At 36.3% G+C, this 21,330-nt stretch overlaps 1 protein-coding gene across 2 annotated transcripts in view; it reads left to right on the forward strand.

Annotated features, from left to right (window-relative positions):
* Positions 1 to 21,330, forward strand: part of LOC122806611 (mucin-3A-like) — a 391,121-nt gene that overhangs the window by 267,689 nt on the left and 102,102 nt on the right. For both annotated transcript variants that reach the window (XM_044077178.1, XM_044077177.1), the window contains exons 13-14: positions 3,378 to 3,484; positions 21,216 to 21,280. In XM_044077178.1, the coding sequence (XP_043933113.1) occupies positions 3,378 to 3,484; positions 21,216 to 21,280 (172 nt within the window). The remainder of the gene's footprint in view (positions 1 to 3,377; positions 3,485 to 21,215; positions 21,281 to 21,330) is intronic.

Below are 21,330 nucleotides of genomic sequence, written 5' to 3' on the forward strand. Positions count from 1 at the left end.
TATTATTTGTATCCCTTATTTAGTGGTTTCTATTTAGGTTGAGAAAGTTAGATTTTTTAACATACATCACTTACATGTGTATTATGTAAAATGCATAGGTCTGGGCACGTAAATATGATGAAATGTATCATAATAATAAATTAATTGAGTTTTAGAACAAAAAAGCTTAAATAAGTGTATTGTGGAAAAACTGAATTGCTTGGCAGGGTTGTTCAACAGTGAAAAGAACCTACAACAGTGCAGGATATGGAACAATACTAAAATGTTTTGCCTCCCCCCAACCATACCTGCTACAAATCTGGTCACTATGACTCCACCCCTTCACTGCCTACCAGCCTGCAGCCAATCTCTCTGTTGGCATCAACGAGGAGGGCACCAGGTGATTTTGTTTTACCCCACTGAGTGAGCAGTGAGTGCATAGTAGGACACAGCCCTTTGGGCAACCACCCCCTCTCGTTTTAAAGCAATCACCCCAACATCTATTGTAAATTCATTAGAAGGCGACACTCCTCACAAGATGCAGTTGATCTCCCCTCAGAAGACGCAAGTAAGACTTCATTATACATTTGTTTTAGGAAGACCTGATAAGAATAGACCTGAGTCCAAGAGGGATGATTCATTTTCAAGAGTGATGGTATTAGAATATAGTTCACTTTCCAATTAAGTTAAGCAGATTATTACAAGTAACTGGAACATTTTTAAAGTAGAGCACAAGCTAGAAGAATGTATAGGAAAACTACCCCATTTTATTTATAACAGCAAAAACATTTTTGAAAATCCTAGTGTTTAAAACAAAAATATACATACTTCTAAACCTTGTGGTACGTGGTAATGTGGGATGTGCCACAATTGTGCATATATTCATGAAGGTGATATTTTTCCAATAACATACAAAGGGACTAAATTAAAGTCATATGTTTGGGCTAATTGTTAAACAAAGTGAGTTTTATGTATAATAATATGATGTGACTGTAAAGATTTTACATTGGGAAGACCGAATGGCTTTTAAGAAAGAGGATCTACGAACACTTATACATCCTTGGAAAACAGGATATCAACAGTGCTCTACATAAACATTGCTCAATATGCCCACCCAATAGTGGAATAAAATTAAAATTTTGGGTTATAGACAGGACTGACATTTCACCTAGTGGAGGATGTTTTGAAAGTATGTTAGAACAAAAAGAATTAATGTGGCAACTACGGTTGGATGCAGTCCATAATTTAGGGTTAAATGAACAGGTTTCTGTTAGTAAGATTTTAAAAATGAAGGCTGCTAATTTTCGATCTTAACAAACTAATGTGCTTATGTTCTTAATGAACAGTTTATATAATTATTTATATACATTTGTTATAACACTTAATTCTTAATAATTTTATAAATAACACAATATAGATTTTGAGGTTGATAGTGAAGTATTTTTTCTTTGATTTTTAACAGTTATTACTAACTAACTGATTGTTAATGATGCAGTTGACCCATTATGTGTATATAAAGAAGTTTGGTTTATGTTGCACCCATGCTCTGGAGAAGTCCAGTGTTACATGGACAAAAGCCCTTAGTAAGGATGATTTGTCTGAAAAAGAATACCTTTGTTATCTATCTCCATTTTGGCTTCTTTTGTATTCTACACCTGGATATTTGGTTCTTGGAATCCATTCAACAGCAGTCTTTTGTTTTTTTGATTATTGCACCTGATAATCCTAGCACTAATTTATAACCTGCCGTTAACCCAAACCCTCATCTTTTACATATATCTACCAACACCCTAACAGTATGACTAGCCTTAACCCCAACCTGTATGTAGCCCAAATGCTAACCCTGCTCAAATCCTAACACTAACTAATCCCAACACTAACCCTAGCTATAACCAAACTTTATTTCAAAGTACGTAACATACTAAAGCAATGACTTTCAGTGAGATCGCATTTTGTTCACTGTGACAGCTGCATACCATTCCGCCAGAAGGACTTGGCCACATTACTATTAAAAAACAACAAATGAGAAAGTAACACATTACTATTGAGGAATCTTTAGGACACCCGAGGGTAAGTATTCAGTGAAACACCCAATTTTAAATGATTTTACTGAAAAATGAGAAATGAAGTAGTAGTTTTAGACTTACTCTGAGGAAGTATTTCAAAAATAACACATTATCAGCAATATCAAAAGTTGTGTAGGGGTCTGAAATTTTGTCCTGAAGGCTTCCTTAAGCCCAATGTGAAACAGATAAATCCACTGAAGTCCAAACATTATATTAATATTGAAAAGTGATCATTCTTTTGAAGATATTGTGAATCTCAATGAGATATAGTCCATATTAAGAGATTCCAAAGGAAATGGAAGGTGGAAAATAAAGGTACATTGAAGTATATTCTTTCTGCCTAATATGGAAGCAAATATAGCAGTGATATATTTATAAATGATAGACGGGTACAAAAAATGATATAGTGGCTCTGGAGGTCTGTAAACAGGCAAAATATTCTGTGAATGGAAGGATGCAAAATGCTGATATCCAATCCATCAACATGGAAAATAGTGCCATGGATAACTTTTCAGTGTCTTGTGAGGTTATTCAACTGGACACCTCCCAAGAGAGACATACCAGGAGCAGTTCACTGAGGGGAGATCCTGGACTCATAATATTTCAGATAGATTAGGAAACACCTGGGGATCCCATTATATAAGATGGATACTGTTGCTAGGGTTAAGGCTGTCTGGTCTATCCCTTGTCCTTCACAAAACAAGAAGTTTAGAAATGATGATGATGATGATGATGATGATGATGATGATGATGATGACAGAAATGTCCTGTCAAATTAACAGTGCTTCTAAAGTCTTAAGTTGCTCATTTTCAAGAACAACTAAATGATTAGATGTTAATGCAGGAATATTATTCATTTTGATCAAGTATCGTTGTACTTTGGCTCCCTATTGAAATTCCAAGACCCCTAATTGTAAGCACTGGAATTATGGAGAAAGAATATGAAATTACAGGAGAGCAGACAATATTGATAATTTTTGCACTTTTTTAAAGTGATTCTTTGCTGGGGACAAAGGCCAAAAAACATGGTAGTTATGTACACTAAGTCTGAAATTGCACACCTCTGACAAAAGGGAATACTCCAAGAAAAGGGCAAAAAAATATGAAAGTATGCATTGTGCACATTTACTCTTGCTATTCTGGGGCTCATACTAATGAGTCTCAGAAATGCAAATGGTTACCTTATATTTTTCTTCAATGGTTAAGACATAGCACATATGGTTAATATAGTAAGAGGATAATATAAATATACATAGCATATTGCTGAAAGAAAAGAAGCATATTTTAATGTCTTTCTCCATCTTTATGCAATTTATTTCATTATTATTGCAGATGCACTGACTGTCAATTTTGTAATGCGTGATACAATTTACACAAGTGATTACAACAATGCTATGACATCTAGTTACCAAACACTGTCATCTGAAACCCATAACTGGGTAAGTACTGTACTGTTAAATAAATTACTACAAATGTATTACAAACAGATAAAAAGTGTACTGCCTGCTTCTACTAATAAGGGCAAATAATGGGCATGTTTCATCTGGGAGTAAACATGTTTCAATACTACAGAAAAGCAGACCATTGCAATGACTTATTAAACAAAATTGTAACACAAATAAGTGTTTTTCAAGCAATTTTTTAAAGCTTTTAAAATATATTTAAGAGATCATATGACTGGATATGGGTTGACAAAAATAGCTTCTATCTACAGTTTAACAAATTTACATTAAAATACAAAAGCTAATATACCTGAAAGAAATTTTATTTTTTGTTTGACTTAATAGCAAATTACCCTGATTTAGTTTTACAAAATACATATACTGTTTGCTTTTGTTGAATTAATGAACCCTAACACTAGGATTATAAACATTTTCACCAATTAGACTTCACATATCTTGATTTTCACTTACTTATTTGACCAAGTTAGCCCCACTGGGCTAGTGACATCTTTTCAGGGAGACTCAAGGTGATATTTACACTAGCAGTGGAAATTTAGCCAGATTATCATAGAGCTTCCTCTACTCTTTTCAATAGGTGTCATGGGATCTTTTACATCCAACTGAGCTACCACCAATTCAGGCAGATGGGGCCTCACTTTAATATGTCAGCCAAAAGACAACACACACAGGATTTAACACCCCCTTATGCTGCACTGAAACTTCAGTACTGAAACTGAATCCATGTAACTGGGGTGGGAATAGAACCCACAGCCTTCTGATCTTCTAGTATCAAAGATACCTATTTCTTTGCTGACACTGACATTCACTTTCAATCCTAGCAACTAACATGCCAGCAATGTGTGGAAGCGGATATTTGGTAAGGCTATATGCTATTGCCAAACCAGTCGAAGGTCTATATACTTACCAGTTAGCAGGTTAGAGATAATATATGCATCATTTACCTTCCTTCTTCATTTAAGAAGCAAAAAGTGTTTCAGAGATACTTGCTTTATTTTAATTTTTGCTCTATTCATAGAATCACATTCTGATGCAAAATTAAAATGCAAGCTAAACAAAGTGTTTTGACAGTAAAGATGATTATATACTGAACAAACTGCATATCTAGCAAATCACAGTAGTGAAATATATTTACATTTTATCTGAAATCACGAACATAAATATGATATAATAAAAACACAGTATAATGGAACATATGTAAACCATTTTGGTTGGCATCATGAAGAAGAATGTGCTATAGCAAACACCCAGTATATGATTTTCAGAATCACCATTTATAATACTGTCAGGAATATGAACATCTTGGGAAAATAATGCATAATTTTCAACATCTAGTTCTAGTATCTGCTATATAAAAATATCATGTTGCTTGAACATACAGCATATGTACCAGAGAACAGGAATAAAATTACCAGTTTTTTTGAACACTCTATACACATGACATAGAAAATTTATATTCTATGGGAAGTTTCATATCTTGATACTCAAAAGCATTAAGAACTGCACATAAAAACATATTTAATGTAATTTAGCCACTGTAGGTAAAGAGATTTCAGCTTGTCTCATCAAGCCTACTTTGTAGCTGTACCCGGTTTTGTGTACATTGTTATGCTTTGGCCTTCCCTTTTTACTGAATTTGTACCAGACCAGTCAGAACTGTCAGAATAGTCACCGAGTAGTAATTTTTATTCCTTTCTTGTGGCTTAAGTAGCTAAAAATCTGTACCCAGACATGACAGAAAAAAACTCAGTGTGAGTTTCAGACAGGGAGTGTTTTTTGGAAGTGGGAAAAGGAGTTACATGGAAACTGTATAAAAAAATCTGAAACTGTGGTATCTTAGAGGATTCCCTTTTCTCTGAGGTTAAGAGCCCTCAGAACTGCTATATTTGAGAACCATGATGAAAAAACAGTATAAATGTTTAACAGTGATGTTCACAGTTGTTTCTTTCTCTTGCTCACATTTAAATTTTCCTATTTTCAGGAATCTCACTATTGAGTCTTGACCTCTTGATAGGCAAATAAGTAGAATTTCCAATTATAAATTCAAGGATAGAAAGTGCAATCCTCAAACTTTAAAAAGTTATGAACAATTAAGGGGAAATAATATAAATATATATATTATATATATAATATATATAAATATAAATATAGATAGAGAGAGAGAGAGAAATATAGATATATAGATAGATATATGGATGTATAGATATATATATTCATTAAGTCTGAAATTGCTATAGTTTGGAGAATTCTCTGGGATACAGCAGTCTCAGGATTATTATAAAAGCAGATCTCCCCTTAACCAGGCAGTACAAAGTGCTTTAAATGTGCATCACTGTTCACTGTCACTTCAGTTTAATCTAACACACACACACACACACACACACACACACACACACACACACACACACACACACACACACACACATACACACATGCACATGCACACACCACACGCTCACACACACACACACACACACACACACACACACACACACACACACACACACACACACACACAAACACACACACACACACACACACACACACACACACACAGACACACACACACACACACACACACACACACACACACACACACACACACACACACACACACACACACACACACACACACACACACACACACACACACACACACACACACACACACACACACACACACACACACACACACACACACACACACACACATTAACACGCAGAGTTTCCTTGTTTTGAGACTACAGGGTTGTACTACATGGCAACATGTATGATACCATTACAACAGAACACTGTATGTCACATAGTTAAATCAGTATCTAAGCTGCAACTGCCCCTAGAAAGCTATATTATGGTTGCTTGGTCAAGGTGCTTTCTTAAAATTTGGCAATAATTTTGGGAGTCAGTTCATTTTATGATTGGACTTTTAATATTATCATAGGAAATATGAGCATTCTACATATGCTTTATTCTTAAATGTGCCAAAAACTACCCAGGGAAAGCTATGGAACGGTTGCTCAGTCAAGGTGCTCTCTTAAAATTTGGCAATAATTTTGAGGTCAATTAATTTTATGATTGGATTTTCAGTGTTATCATTAGAAATGTAAGCATTCTATGTATTTCTTTATTCTTAAATGCATCAAAACCATATTGAAAATGAATGGTACTGGCAGCATTCTGCAGTAACTCCATGATACTAAAAATGACTCCTTTGTTTACAAAATTATGCATTTGATTTGAGTCTTTAAACAACTAAAGGGAGCTTTAACATCTGGACGTTGCTTGGTATTAGGACAGTGTGTGTGGGCAACTTATTAACAGCTGAGGTTGGAATGACAACTCTTTCACGTTAGCCACTGAACTATAAGATGGGTAGACTGGTATTAAATTCAATCATATGATGAACTTACTATCATATATAACCAGGGAGGTAGCAAAAATTTAACATAAATGTGGCCTCTAGAGTGACCAGTATTATTAGTAAAATTAAAGGTGGGCACTCCAAATACTCGGAGCAAAAAAATTGTATTCTTGAATATGATAGCTGCAACCAACAAAGAAAGAGGATTTCCAGGAAGAAGAAAATACTTGATGACTTAAAGCAAAACTATCTAACATGCAATAATTTGAAAATGAGAAATTGCTTGACTAATCGGAAATCATTTCACAAAGATACTACATTTACAAAACTATATATTACAAATGAGTGAGAGGTACATTGTCCGATAAGTGGGTATAATTCTTGATTATATTATTCCTGAATGGTGGAGGACCAGTATGTGTTTACATCACACATACACAAGGCAGGATTTATGGTTGGTTTATCCTAAATAATTTTAACAGCCCTTAATAGTCAAGATGAAAAGAAGAGGAGTTGGTTTCCAGAGGAGAATCTCCAAAGCACAAATAGGCCTGCAGCGGCTGTAGTTCGATTAGATGTGTGGATTCAGGTGCAAAGTAGTTGATAGTCTGCGGTGGTGGCAGTGAGTATTGGGAAGGTACAACAACAAATTATGACAGACTATGTACGTTATGAATACCTAACTGAAATATTTAAAAATGTTCTAAACACAATGTGATTCTGTGAGACTGAAATTGGGAGGCACATTTGCTCTTCTGCTACTTGATTGCTACCATTAGGTACTGACTCTCTGCAGAGATCCATCCATCCATCCACCAGTCTGCCCATCTGTCAGTTGAGTAACTGTAAATTAGTCATTGCTAGCATTATGACAAAGCAGGTTTTAGATGACATGATAGCTTCACTGCAAACAGTCAAGTGAAATGCAAACTTCCTTGCCTCCAGTATTATAGTTATTACTGGTTACTTTTTAAAGTATAAAATTAATTAAAATTATACATTTAAATTATAAATACAACTGCACATACTAAGAGCAAAACAAGGTAGCATATTGTTACAGCTGTGATGTTCCAACATGTATTTGACTTTGCTTTAAAATAAAAATAATAATAAGCTAATGAAGGGTGTAGACAGCTAGCACAGGTTATGAAGAGAAACAGGATTCAGTGTTTGTCATGTTAGATAATTCAAACATAAATAAGCACTAAAGGTTGTCACATTAAATGATTCAAATGTAAATATGCACTATAACAAAGCAGCAATGAAGTGTCACTGAAGTCATGATGCATCACCAGTAAAAAATAAAAAAAAATCCAATAACCACTTTGTAAGACTGTATTATATGCCATTTATGATGTTTGAGATATCCAGTATTTATAAAGGCAGAAGAAAAACAGGACCATTTTAGAGAGAAAGCATTGATAATGGTAAATGATTTGTAGAAGAAGCCTTTTAAGGAAAGACTGTAAGAGCTAAGGTACAAATATGCATTTGTCATCAGCAAGTAACAACTTGACCACCTTAGTAATAGAGATAACCGTATGCAACTTCCCCATCCCCACCCTCCCACCCCCTGCATCCAGCTCCCATTTCTCTTTCAGCAAGGCTTTCTTATCCATAATAACATTGCTGACCACCAAATGAGGCAGATAATTCTACATTTTCCCCACCCTCTCACTGAAAAAGTGTTTCTTAGACACAGACTAAGGTTGTCTCCCTCAGTCTATAGATGATATCCCCTATTTCTTCTGATCTTCTTCAGCTCTGCTCACACACCTATCACAAAAATGTTATGTATGAAAAGCATGTATTGTGTATCCTTACCTGTTTCTAAGCTATAGATTTTATTCTTCTATTATCTGTTCTTATGCAAAACATCTAACTGGCTTATATTTATTGCCATCGTTCTCAGTGCACTCTTGCAGTACCACAATTATCTTGCCACTCTGTAGCCCACAGAACTGCTAGCAATATTCCATTTAGGGCATTTAGGGCAATAGTGTCTCACCTTGTGGGCTCAGAGTAATATATAGCCCAGAATGGGTTTGCTACTGTCCACTGTTTCTGTACCTGGTAGTCCACAGTGCCTGTAAACACAACTCCTAGGCCCTTTTGCTGCCATGTTCCATTCCCTAAATTATGTCATTCCCTTTGTTTATTATTACTGAAATGAGGCATCTTGGATAATCCTGTTCTCCTTGGCTCTTCATATTCTGCTATGAGTGTTCTGATGAGGAAGGGCTGTGATACTGTGACACCTAGTGGTCACAGTTTCTTCCAGAAATAAGATACCATTTCTAATACCCTTTGGGGCATGTCCATGAGCCATCATTTCACCCATTTAATGAAGCTGCTCCTCATTCCTGCCCCCTACAAATTGTCTATAAGTTTGACATGGAGAAAGGGCAATGCTGAACCTATTACTAAAGTAAAAGGGAATGACATTAGCTAACATCCATGTATCCAGATGTGTTATGATGCACTCATAAAACTCAATTTGATTTGTCTCACAGTATCTTACAACTATAATGTCAATTTATCCCAGTTTGCAACCCACATGAATCCCAGCTGCCGTACCATAAGAATCTTTTCCACGACCTTGGCCTCATTAACTGGTCTTTAACTCCCAGTGATGACTGTGCTCACACTGTGCTTGGGTACTGCATTAGAATACAATCCATTGGCAGTTCCCCACTGTACTGACATCCTAAGTTAATAGGTTCATATACAGGTTACTGCGTTGGTAACTTGTCCAATGCTTCTGCCTTGTCTTCCCTTGCGTTGCCCCGCATTTTTTGGTCCTTGTTTCATATATTATACATCTCTTAGTTTCTCCCAGGTGTTTGTGCCCCTCCCTAAATACCAAGGCAGCCTACTAATTTTCCCCTATGACTAAGACAAAAACACGTATTCATTTTATCAGCCTGCTCCCTGACCTCCTTTATCTCCTTTTCTATACAATTAGCTGTGATATTTCTACTGTATTGCATTTCTTCCTTCATGTAGTATATCTGAAAAATCGCATTTCTATTCCAAGTCATTTTCTTCACTTTTGCTAACTTAACTGCTCTTACATTTTTCTAGCTTAACCTGAGCCTAATGGAGCTGCTGTTCTTTGCCTTCCCCTCCTGACTTTCTCTCTTCTTGCAGACCCACTATTCCTACGTCCTGTAAGCCCATGTCAATACTATGGTACCTTTGGTACTAAACAGTCTACTCACTCTGAAGCTGACACACTCTCGGCACATCTGTCATTAGGCTGTTATGCAGTTGTTTCTGGCATCTTCCTGAAATTCAAGCTGTAATGCAACTGTCTTTCCTGCTTTCCCTAGAGCTCTCATATGAAGAAGGGATCTTTCCTCAGGCACACTCACTCTTGATGCAGTTTTACTTAATCCTACTTTGCTCGGTGTAACATAGTTGTAATCCACTGTGACTTAATCAAGCTTCTTCTATATCTAGCGCACTCTTTCCTAACACCCCCACCACTTCATTTATATATACAGGCATAGTGTTTAGTGTCACTTCATGCTGACAAATACCCAATGGACTGCTAGCCCTAGATCCTCTTTATGCACTGGAAAAGCTGCTGGCTTATATATAGTATTTAAAAGACTTATTTATCAAATTGTCAACAACGTTGAGGCTCTTTTGCTTCCATGAGCTGTGCTGTTCAGTCTTTTCCCCTTGATCATTATATGCCCTTTTATTCTATACTTTCTCCTCTAAATATGTCACTCTTCTTTTTTATTATCCTCTGTGCTCTCCTAATCCATGCCTACCCTCTACAGAGATAGCTGTTTTCTATGTCTCTCATGCTTTCCTCCTCTGCCCCCTTTTCAAGCTGTCAGTGCTTTAAAATGCAGCTTTTGCATCTCCTGTTAGGCCATCTTTTTGTTTCTTGAGAATCACCTGACTGCAAGTTTCAGATTTCTCTACAAATTTACATATTTTTAAACCAATAGAAATTTTTTACAACTCCAACACCTGCATCAGTACCATTTCTTAAGTCTCATCTTCTGAAGCCACTTCTTGACAAAATAGGAAATTTTGCAAACATTCTGAGCATTGGCTTTATAAAAACAGGGGGGCATTTGGAAAGGAAGTGGGTTTATGTTAACACATAAACTAGAAAGAACACAGGAAAGATGCTAGACAAACAGTCATAAAAACCATACAATGCCTAACCATATACACCTTTAAATGTAGACATCCATCCTTTGCAATCACTTAACCGTGCATTGAGCAGGAGCATTCATGATAATTCTTATAGGAATTTGTGCATACCCATTGAATTATCATACCTAGCCTTAAAGGTAGAAAGAAGTATTTTTGCTTGACCTGTAGTGGTAATAGGCTAAGAATACATTGGGTTAGGCACGGATCCTTCCAGTGAGTCTTTTTTTTATTGATTGACATAAATTTAGATTCTTAATAATAGTATTGGTAAAGTCAACTATTTTATGAAAAATATAGGAAATCAACAGGATTGGATCTTTCATGGCACGAAAAGCAAGACACAGTTCACCTCATCAGCAGACAGGCTACTGAGTACAATGACAACTGAGGTAGTCAGGATATTTAAAGGATTTAACTAAAAAATAATTAGGGCCTTTCCATCTGAGCAATTTGCTTGGACTTATTTATTTTTTATTTTTATTTTTATTTTACATTTGTTTACCTGGAAAGTCCGACTGGAACAAGGTCCATTTAAAGTGGAGGCCCAGGGAGAGAACTCCACATCAGACAATATGTGCAGTGGTAGTTATACAATCGAAAGATATGTCATACAAGAATGGCTTGTTCTGAGCAAGCTTCATTTACACATAGTAGGCCCTGGATGGCAATATTTGGGAGAAAAAAATCCACATTAAACAATACAATCAAAACAGACATTACACAAGACATAATAAATTTACAATGATTTGTTCCAAGTAAGCTTAATTTACAGATAGTAGGCCCTGTAAGGCAGTATTTGAGGAGTTTTTAGTACTGTAATATAGAGACAGTAAGCAGAGAAGAGAGGACGGTAGGAAGAATTGGGGGAGAGCAGGATAGCATTTATGTCATGCAAGGCTGAGCACGGACAGTTTATTTATATAAGCACAGACAGTTTATTAATATATATAAGTGCTTTCGGTAAGGAAATTCCCCACCTTCTTCAGACAACGAAACAAGGGCAAATGCCCCTCCATCACTTATATACAATTAACACATCCATTGCATTAGAGGAGACCGTTTTCCACTGGTTTATTTGATTTTAGTTGTGCTATCTTTTGAGTTCATTTATGTCATGCAAGGACAGAGGCAGGAGTGCAAGAGGTGTGACTTAAGTGACTTTTTGAAAAGTGAGATAGATGGTGCTGAAGAGATATTCTGGGGAGGTTATTCCACTTTCTAGCGATGGTATGAGAGAAAAGAGCTTTCCCTGCAGTATTGTTGGCTTTGAATATACAGAGAAGGGTTTTGTTGGATGAGCGTAGAGGATGGTTTGCTGAATATTGGTTTAGTAGTTGATATAGGGCTGGAGTCTTGTGGGGATTCTTTAGGATGTTGAAGGTGAGCACTAGTTGGTGGTAACTAATTAACTGAGGGAGTTCTAACCACTGTAGTTCCTTTAGGGCAAGGCAGTGATGGCTTCTAAAAGTAGAGTTATTGGCGAATTTTGCAATCTTATTATAGCATGATTCTAGTTTGTCTAGGTTTGTTTTCCTGATGTGGGTTAGGATTGGTGATGCATACATTAGGGTAGACAAAAGGTGGGTTTGGGCTAGGGTGACTCGTGCTTGGTCTGATAGGAAACTTTTGTGTTTGTATAAAGTTCCTAATTTTTTATGTACCTTTTTAATGGTTTGAGAGATATGGACATTAAAGTGAATATCTTTATCTATTTCAACACCAAGGTGCTTAGTATGGGGGAAGGGAGAGTTTGTGGAGCCATTTTTGGAGATGATAGTGAAGGAAGGAGGTGTGGTTCTGGATTTGGGTGAATAGAAGTAATTTGGTCTTGTTGGGGTTTAGAATCAGTTGGATGTTAGTGATCCATTTTTCCATGGAGCTAAAGGATTCTTGGGTAAGTTTTTGAAGAGTGGTTAGGGATGGGGCTGAGCAGATTAGGTTGGTGTCATCTGCATACTGTATAAGCGATGCATGCAGGGTGGAGGTATGTAGTTTGTTGGTAAAAATGGTGAATAGTAGAGGCCCCAGTATTGAGCCTTGTAGAACACCTATGGTAGTTGGTAGCAGAGGTGATAGCACATCTTACCATTTAACTCATTGTTTCCTATCAGAGAGATAGTTTTTGAACCAGGCAGTAGTGGAGGGGGCAAAGGACATGGAGGATAGAGTGTCTAAAAGTAGGTTATGCGAGACATGTCAAATGCCTTAGAGAGATCTAAGAATATGGCTGATACGAAGTTGTTGCTGTTTCTAAGTTGGTTAATCTGGGTAGTAAAAGAGAGAAGAGCAGTAGTTGTACTATGGTTTGGGCGGAAGCCATGCTTTGTGAAGGAGAGAAGATTATGTGAGGTTAAGAAGTGCATCACTCGGGTGTGAATACATTTCTCAAGTAGCTTGGAAAGGGGGGGTAGGATAGCAATGGGGCAGTAGTTTGATAGCTCATAGGAGTTGCCGCATACATACCAAAGGAGTCATTGTGTTTGACATAGGTTGATAAGGATAGAATATAGTGTTAAGATGACCACTTTGGAACTTAAACATATCACCTTAGAAATTAACTAGGCCAAACAGAAGATTTCCTTACTATAGTGGAAACATGATAATCAAATGACAGAGGCTTGTCCATACAAGAATCCAGGTCTGTTATGACCCTATCTGACAGAACAGTTTATTTATTTATTTTATTTATTTTACATTTGTTGACCGGGCTAGTCCAGCTGGATACATATCCATTTTCAGCAGAGGCCCGGGGAGAAAAGCTCCTCGAGAGTACAAAACAATGTTTGACATTAATCAAATAAAAACAGTAAATAAATTCAAAGTTTAACAAATAGAAGTACTATATACAATTAAGCTATTTTATGCAAAAAAGAACATATTGAAATAAGTAGTTGGGTAAAAAATAAGTAAAAATGAAAAGTACAGGAACACACTAGAAAGAGGTGTGTTAACATAAGATACTAGAGTGACAAAGAGAGATATTAAGATATAAGAGAGAGTCCAAATTAGTTGAAAGACAAGTTAAGCTTCTGGATTCCAGTATGCAGGTAGATTATGCAGACATTAAGATTTAGAAATTTAGTGAGAAGACAAGAGATGTTAGTCTGGGTTAAGACAGGTGCATAGCCAATGTGTTTTAAGGTAGGATTTAAGCCTGATTTTGAATTGTGTAAGTGATGGTAGTGAGGTTAGTTCACTGGGAAGAGAGTTCCAGGATTTACCAACGGTGTTAGAGAATAGAGATTCCCCTGCCTTGTTGTTGGCTTTGTGTGTTAGTACTAGCATTTTAGTAGCTGAGTGCAGGGTATTAAGGTTACTGTAGGGGATGATAAGGTTGGTAAGAATTGGTGTGTTACTAGGCTGATACAGGATTTTACAGGCAAATATTAATTGATTAAGTAGAAGTAGGTTAGGTAACTCTAGCCAACCAAGATTTTTATAATTAATACAGTGGTGGGTCCTAAATGTAGAGCCAGTTGCAAATCTTGCAATATTGTTGTAGGAGACTACTAGTTTGTTCATATTGGTTTTGAGAGGTTAGTATATATAGGGAGGCATAGAGGAGGTAGAGATTAAGTGGGTCTGGGCAATAGTAGATCTTGCTAGTGGGGTAAGAAAGGATTTGATTCTATATAGTGAGCCTAGTTTTTTGTTAACTGTTTTTATGGTATTGTTTATGTGGGCTTCAAAGTTAAGGTTATTGTCAATTAGTACCCCTAGGAGTTTTGTGTTAGAGTCAGGGGATATGATAGTTCCATTGTTAGAAGTGACAGTAAAGTTTAGAGGTGTGTGTCTATGGGTGGGAGTAAAAAGTAGAAGTTTGGTTTTTTTAGGATTTAGGATAAGACATTGATGTTGTGGCCAATCCTCAACTGTGTTAAACACTTTTTGGGTAAGAGATTGCAGGTCTGCTGGATTTGGGGCTGTGCAGATTAATGTGGAGTCATCAGCATATTGTATTAAGGAGGCCTGAGGAATAACAGTGTACAGGTCATTGATGAAGACAGAGAATAGAAGTGGTCCAAGTATAGAACCCTGGGGGACACCTAGTGAGATGGGGAGATGGGGAGGTAGGTTGTTCCCCCACATGACTGCTTGTTGCCTATTGCTTAAGTAGGATTCAAACCATTGTATAGAAAGAGTATCAAGGGACAGGTTTTTCAGTGTGTTAATGAGAAGTTTGTGGTTAACCATGTCGAAGGCTTTGGAGAGATCAATAAAGAGGGCTGAGGATAGAGTGTTGTTATTGCGGTTTTTATTTATACAGTTGGAGAAGGATAAAAGGGCAGTAGTAGTACTGTGAAATGGCCTGAAACCGTGTTGGCAGCTAGCTAGCAAGCTGTTGTCTATAAGGTGTTTTAACAGTTGCATATGAATGCATTTCTCCATGATTTTGGCCAAAGGTGAAAGTATGGCAATAGGTCTGTAATTGGATAGATCCCTAGAGTTTCCACCCTTATGAAGGGGGATAATATGTGCAATCTTCCATGTGATAGGAATTGCACCTTCAGAGATTGTTCTGTTAATCAGAATGGAAACTGGGTAGCTATCGCATCTGCTGCTTTCTGTAGATATTCAGCAGGAAGGAGATCGGCAGCAATGGTGGTAGGTTTGAGTTTTCGCAGGAGGGTACGGATGAGGGATGTAGAGATGGGTTTGAGATGAAATGGGGGAGGTAAGGTAGTATTATGGGATGTTAGAAGTGAGCTATTGGGAGATAGTTGGTTGGCAAGAGACTGAATGGTTTCAGTGAAGAAGGTGTTAAAGGTTCTTGCTACTTCCTTTGGATTGTCCTGGTCTGCACCTACAGGTGGGGGGGTGACAGTACGACCTGGGTGTAAGAGAGTATTTATACCTGCCCAAAATTTTTGGGGTTTACTTTGCTGGGTATTTTGGAGTTGTATGTAGTACTTTCTTTTATCTAACAGTATTGATTTTTTGTGTCATTTCTTAAATGTCTGAACTTGATGTGATCTTCATGGTTTTTGGTAGTACGCCATAAGGTCCAGATTTTATTTCTAAGTAGCATTTTTTGTTTTGTAACAGGATGAAAAGATAACCGTGCCCAGCTTGTAGTTGTCAGCAAACCTGATCAAATATACATCTGAGATATTGACTTGGATGTCTGAAAAATGTATCCCAAACTCCTTGGACCCAGCATTGATCCCTGCAACAAACCCCTAATTACAATTTTAAGTTTAGAGATGGTACTATCACTTTCACAGTTTGGGAACTGTTGGATAGCCAGTTTGCTATAAAATATATCTATTTCATCAATAATACCACCATGGCCAGATCAAGATAAACATGCATGGAATGACCCCCTTTGTAACCTTTCAAAGAAATTTACTAGGTTCAGGGAAGAGAACCCACCTTTTATAAAACCAAACTGTGGTTTACATCAGTAAAGTTTTCTCTGTCTGCATAAATACATTCTGTTTTGATATGCTCCATGGATTTGAATATAAGGCTGATGACATCAGATACAAACTCTGTAGCTAGACTGATGTTGAAAAGTTTAAGTAGAACTCGATTAGTGAAAACTTGGAACTGATTATAATGCAGACTGATGTCATCTGGTCTGAAAGAAGTATCTTAATCCCTTGACAGAGATTTTAAAACTTGCTTCAAAGGTGATTTCCACAAAAGCTAAGTTTCCAGGAATAGTGGGGTCAAATATTTGGGTAGGTCATGTAAAGTTAGCTCTAAATTTGTCTGTTAATATACCAAACAAAAGCCAAGCATATTCCGGGACTGGAAACAACACTCTCCCAATAAAATAAAAAAGAACCCAGCCAAATGAAAGTCCCAACAAACAGTTTTATTCTAAAAAACACACAAAAAAACACCTTAGTTAAGTGCTTTTGTCATGTGATATGGCTTCTTCAGAAACGTGGTGAAACGTAACACAGCGTGAATTAAAAAGCTAAAGAAAACAGCTGATTTAGAAACACATGCACCAAACTTACCAATCACAGCTTACTGTATCAGGTGGAAAAATTAAAGGAACAGCCTAAAAACATATATCTAATGGCAGAAAAGAACTGCTCATTGTACTAAAAGCGCATTACAAAAATATATATAATTAATGTGCAAAATTAAAATTAAGATGTGGCAATAGGTTCAGAAACAAGCTGCTCTCTTCTTCATTTCACTGACAATGGAAATACTATCATTCAAACTTGGGAAATTAGCTGCATCAAGTTTGATTTGCCAGAACATTTCACGATGCAGCAGCCTGTTTTGCCAATCCCAGGAAAAAGCAGTTGCTTGCACTTGTTCAAGTTCCATGCACTTGTCACATCTTAATTTTAATTTTGCACATTAATTATATATATTTTTGTAACTCTGTTTTACTAAAATGACCAGTTCTTTTCTGCCATCAGACGTGTTTTTAGGCTGCTCCTTTAGTTTTTTTGGAATGACCTCTGATTGGTTAGTTTGGTAGGTGTGTTTCTAAATCAGCTGTTTCATTCAGCTTTTTAACCCACTCTATGTTACATATCACCACTGTTCTGAAGAAGTAATATCACATGATGAAAGCACTTAACTGAGGTGGCTGTTGTGTTTTTTAAACTAAAACTGTGTTCGTTGGGACTTTCGGCTGGCTGGATTTTTTTTTTTTGTCTGCTAATATATTAACAAACCAGATGAAGAGTTTTCTCTTGCTGACTTTCTGTTCTGTCTGTTGCTGTCAGACTTTGCAGTTGCATAATTGTCCCCCTTTCCTGGTTTCCATATGCGTCAAAAGGAATGACTAAGCATCTTTGCAGCTCCAATATAGTTAGTGTTATACGTCACACTTGAAAATCTAGCTACATCTTGGCTGAGAATCATATGCCAAGCTACAAAAAAGATGCACATTCTTAATGAGAACTAGCTAAGGTCTTGCAGATATTCATTCCTTATAAAACAATAAAGAAAACATGCACTGAATAGGATGAGTTATATTTCTTCTATGTTCATGCCTTCTTTGTTTACTATGCTGTTCTTGAACCTGGTTTTGAAGAAAGAAGTACAATCAATAAAATCTCTGCAAGTTAAATGTACTTCCTTATCTGCATGCAAGGAATTTAGATGTTATTATAATTATAAAATGTATTGCATTTTCTTTGTGAAATAAAATATGGTTTAGTTATTAATTTATTCTCATCTGGTTTTGTGCTGGTTTTGGCTTTATAATGTTTTCTTGATTAAAGAAAGCTGTGATGGACATGATATACACATTTAGGTACATTATCATAGTATATGCCTGTGCGACAATTTGTCAATAAGTGACGCTAGAAAAGAGAGCAAAGGATGGATAATAAAATTTGGCTAACTCATAGATGATAGGAAGCAGCATTAATGAAGCAGAAAGGGTGACAGATGACTGAAATATCCTTTTTGAAAAGTTAACAGGATTAAAAAAAATGGTGGTTGAATTCAGGAATGCTTCAAAACACATATAAGGCAAGTATGTGTGTAGAGGGGAAAAATCACTACTGAGGGAAAAAAAAACTGCAGTTTATAAAATAGGTAGAGAACCTTGCACATTAGCTAGATTGTGCTATCTGGTTGCAGTAGGAGTACCTGAAGCATAACCCACAATGGCAAACTAAATGAGTAAAAACAATGTAGCCAATTTAGGAATGATTTTTAAGGGGGCTTACTACCTTGCAACCTTAGCATGTTTAAGTCTATGTCCAAGTTCCATAGCTGTACAGCTGTGGAGAAAAAACAACATCCTAAAATGATGAAAAAATAACGTATGCAATTTCAACCTCACCGTAGAGCTGAAAAATACAAAAGCACTCTAAGAATTGTAGGCTGGATGAATCGGTCTTGACATTTCTCTCAACTTCCTTGCTCTAGAATTCTGGACAAAGCCAAACATAATTGGGGACAAATTTCCAAAATAAAGGAGAGTTTTTAAATAGTAGTCTGTTTCACTTAACAAGTTAATATAGCAGCAGCTTTTGTATTAACATGAATTTTCAGCACAGCAAGAGGTATGAATCTCTAATGTGTGGCATTATTGACTGAAATTATTAGAGATTCACTAGAATTTTTTTAAAAGGAATGCAACTACGCATCCATGATCTCTTTTTTTTTTTTTTTGCACATGGGGTTGGTGGGGTCAACAGTGACCATCATCTAGAGCCGCAACTAAAATATGAAGCAAAATCAGGGATATTCTGCAAAACTCTGGACAGTTGAAAGGTATGGATGTTGAAGAGTTGTGTTCCTACAGTTACAATTTATCAATCAATATATCTTCCCATGTTGTCAGTCAAGACCTTTGTTTCTATGTATCTTATTATATATTTGTGTGTCTAAAGTAATACATCAATTCAATCAGTCTTGGGCATCGATTTTGCTATGCACATGGTTTACTGATTTTTTTTTCTCCTTGAACTATCATGCCTAGAACAATCTGTTACCCATTTATCAGATGTTAAATCAAATCTGATTTTACCCCATGCTAGCAAGTTGAGCAGACCAGACCTGACAATGTCCAGCTTATCCTGATAGATTGTGAGATTGTCCAGTTTAGTTTGACAAAATGGTACAACATGCAGCTAGGTGTTTTTTATGTTTGTGTATTTCCATATGCACCCGGGGGGGGGTCTTTCCTGAGGGTTATCTCCAAAGTAGGAATAGAACACCCAACCTGAAAAGTTTGTCTCTGGAACCAGTGCTGTATGTAGAGTTAAGGACAAGTAAATTATGCCAGTACTGTTCAACCTCTTGTACAAACACTGGCATCGTCACCAGCACTAAGATGACATCCACATCCTATGAACCAATTTCCATTGTAAAAATCTACTCTGCCTAATCCATCTTGCATGCCACTTTATTGGCATCACATCTGATCCTCCCTGTCCACATTATAAGTGTGGGCCCACACAATATAAAACATACGTTTAAATATGTTAAATAAAACATCCTACTTTCTCATGCTGCATTCATAATCCCAGAAAGGTGTGCGTGTGTGTGTGTGTGTGTGTGTGTGTGTGTGTGTGTGTGTGTGTGTGTGTGTGTATGTGTGAAACAAGGTAACAGGGAAACTTTATCAATAAAATAATTGATTTTATTAAAACAAAAGCCAAAACAGCAGTTCAATGGTGCAAGTTCAGTTCTAAAATAAATTCAGACTGCCTCCTCCTGGCTGGATTTTTAATAATGTATCTCCAGAATGCCTTAGGTTTATCCAGGTTGTCTTTTCACTTCAGTAATGCATTTCCCAGTATCACTGGTCCATTCCCAATCTCCTCCTTGCTTTGAGAAGTCAACATCACTAATGTTCAAGGCCAGCTCTCTTTTTATATATTAAACTAATGAGGTAATTACATGTTAACTGCACTTTTTAAATAAAGTTGTCTACTTAACACAGAGGCAAACCTCTTTTTTAAATGAAAAACAATATTTCCTGTAAGTTCACAAAGTCATATGTACATACAACTGGGTTCACAACAAGCCCCTAAGTTACGATTGCGCATTTGTTCAATGAAATAGCCAGTGATATAAAGAAGACCTTACTTAGCTAGTAACTAAATAAAGACATAAGTAAATTTGTTAATTAGCATTTCAGACATTACCTCTGATTTGGAAGAAAGAGGGTCTTTGCCAAGACTTTTGAGATTCTGGCACACTCCAAATGTTGACTCATTCTTTGCATAATAAGAATAAATTTGTACTACTAACATAACACCTTTAATTTACCAGTCTTCTATACACCTGTAGAACTTCATATGTGTCAGTTTAAATAGACATTTATGGAGCTTCAGACCATTCACACTATCTAAATCTATGCATTTATTTACAATGTTTATACTTGTACAGTTACACATCACTACAGAATAGGGTTATTTATTTCTTATGTAAAGAGTTATACAACAGGACAACAGAAATCTTAAAACAGTTTAATTTGTATTGTAGAGCCTTTTAAACACCTTTATTAACTTCACATACAGTTAAAAAAAACAGAAACCATAAATAAACTCACATTATCTCAGAACAGAAAGACAGAAATGCAACTGAAACAATTAAAGCTTAACTACATCACTCAATTGAGAAACATTTGTTTATTTATGAAAAGTCTGACTATGTCATTTGAACTAGGTATTAAGAATATGAGTTTTCTCTTAGATTATAATTGTTTTCTTTTTTATTATTTATTTTTTACAGCTTTCACCAGTCCTCAAATCAGTCACATTGGCTGTACGTAACCAATTCCCAGCTTTTAGTTTCAGGTATGTACTGCATATTTTTTGCAATCTTTTATAATAACAGTTAATATCAT

Source organism: Protopterus annectens, chromosome 7.part0, assembly GCF_019279795.1.
Source record: "Protopterus annectens isolate FY-2018-M chromosome 7.part0, PAN1.0, whole genome shotgun sequence".
In the NCBI taxonomy this organism is placed as follows: Eukaryota; Metazoa; Chordata; order Ceratodontiformes; family Protopteridae; genus Protopterus; species Protopterus annectens.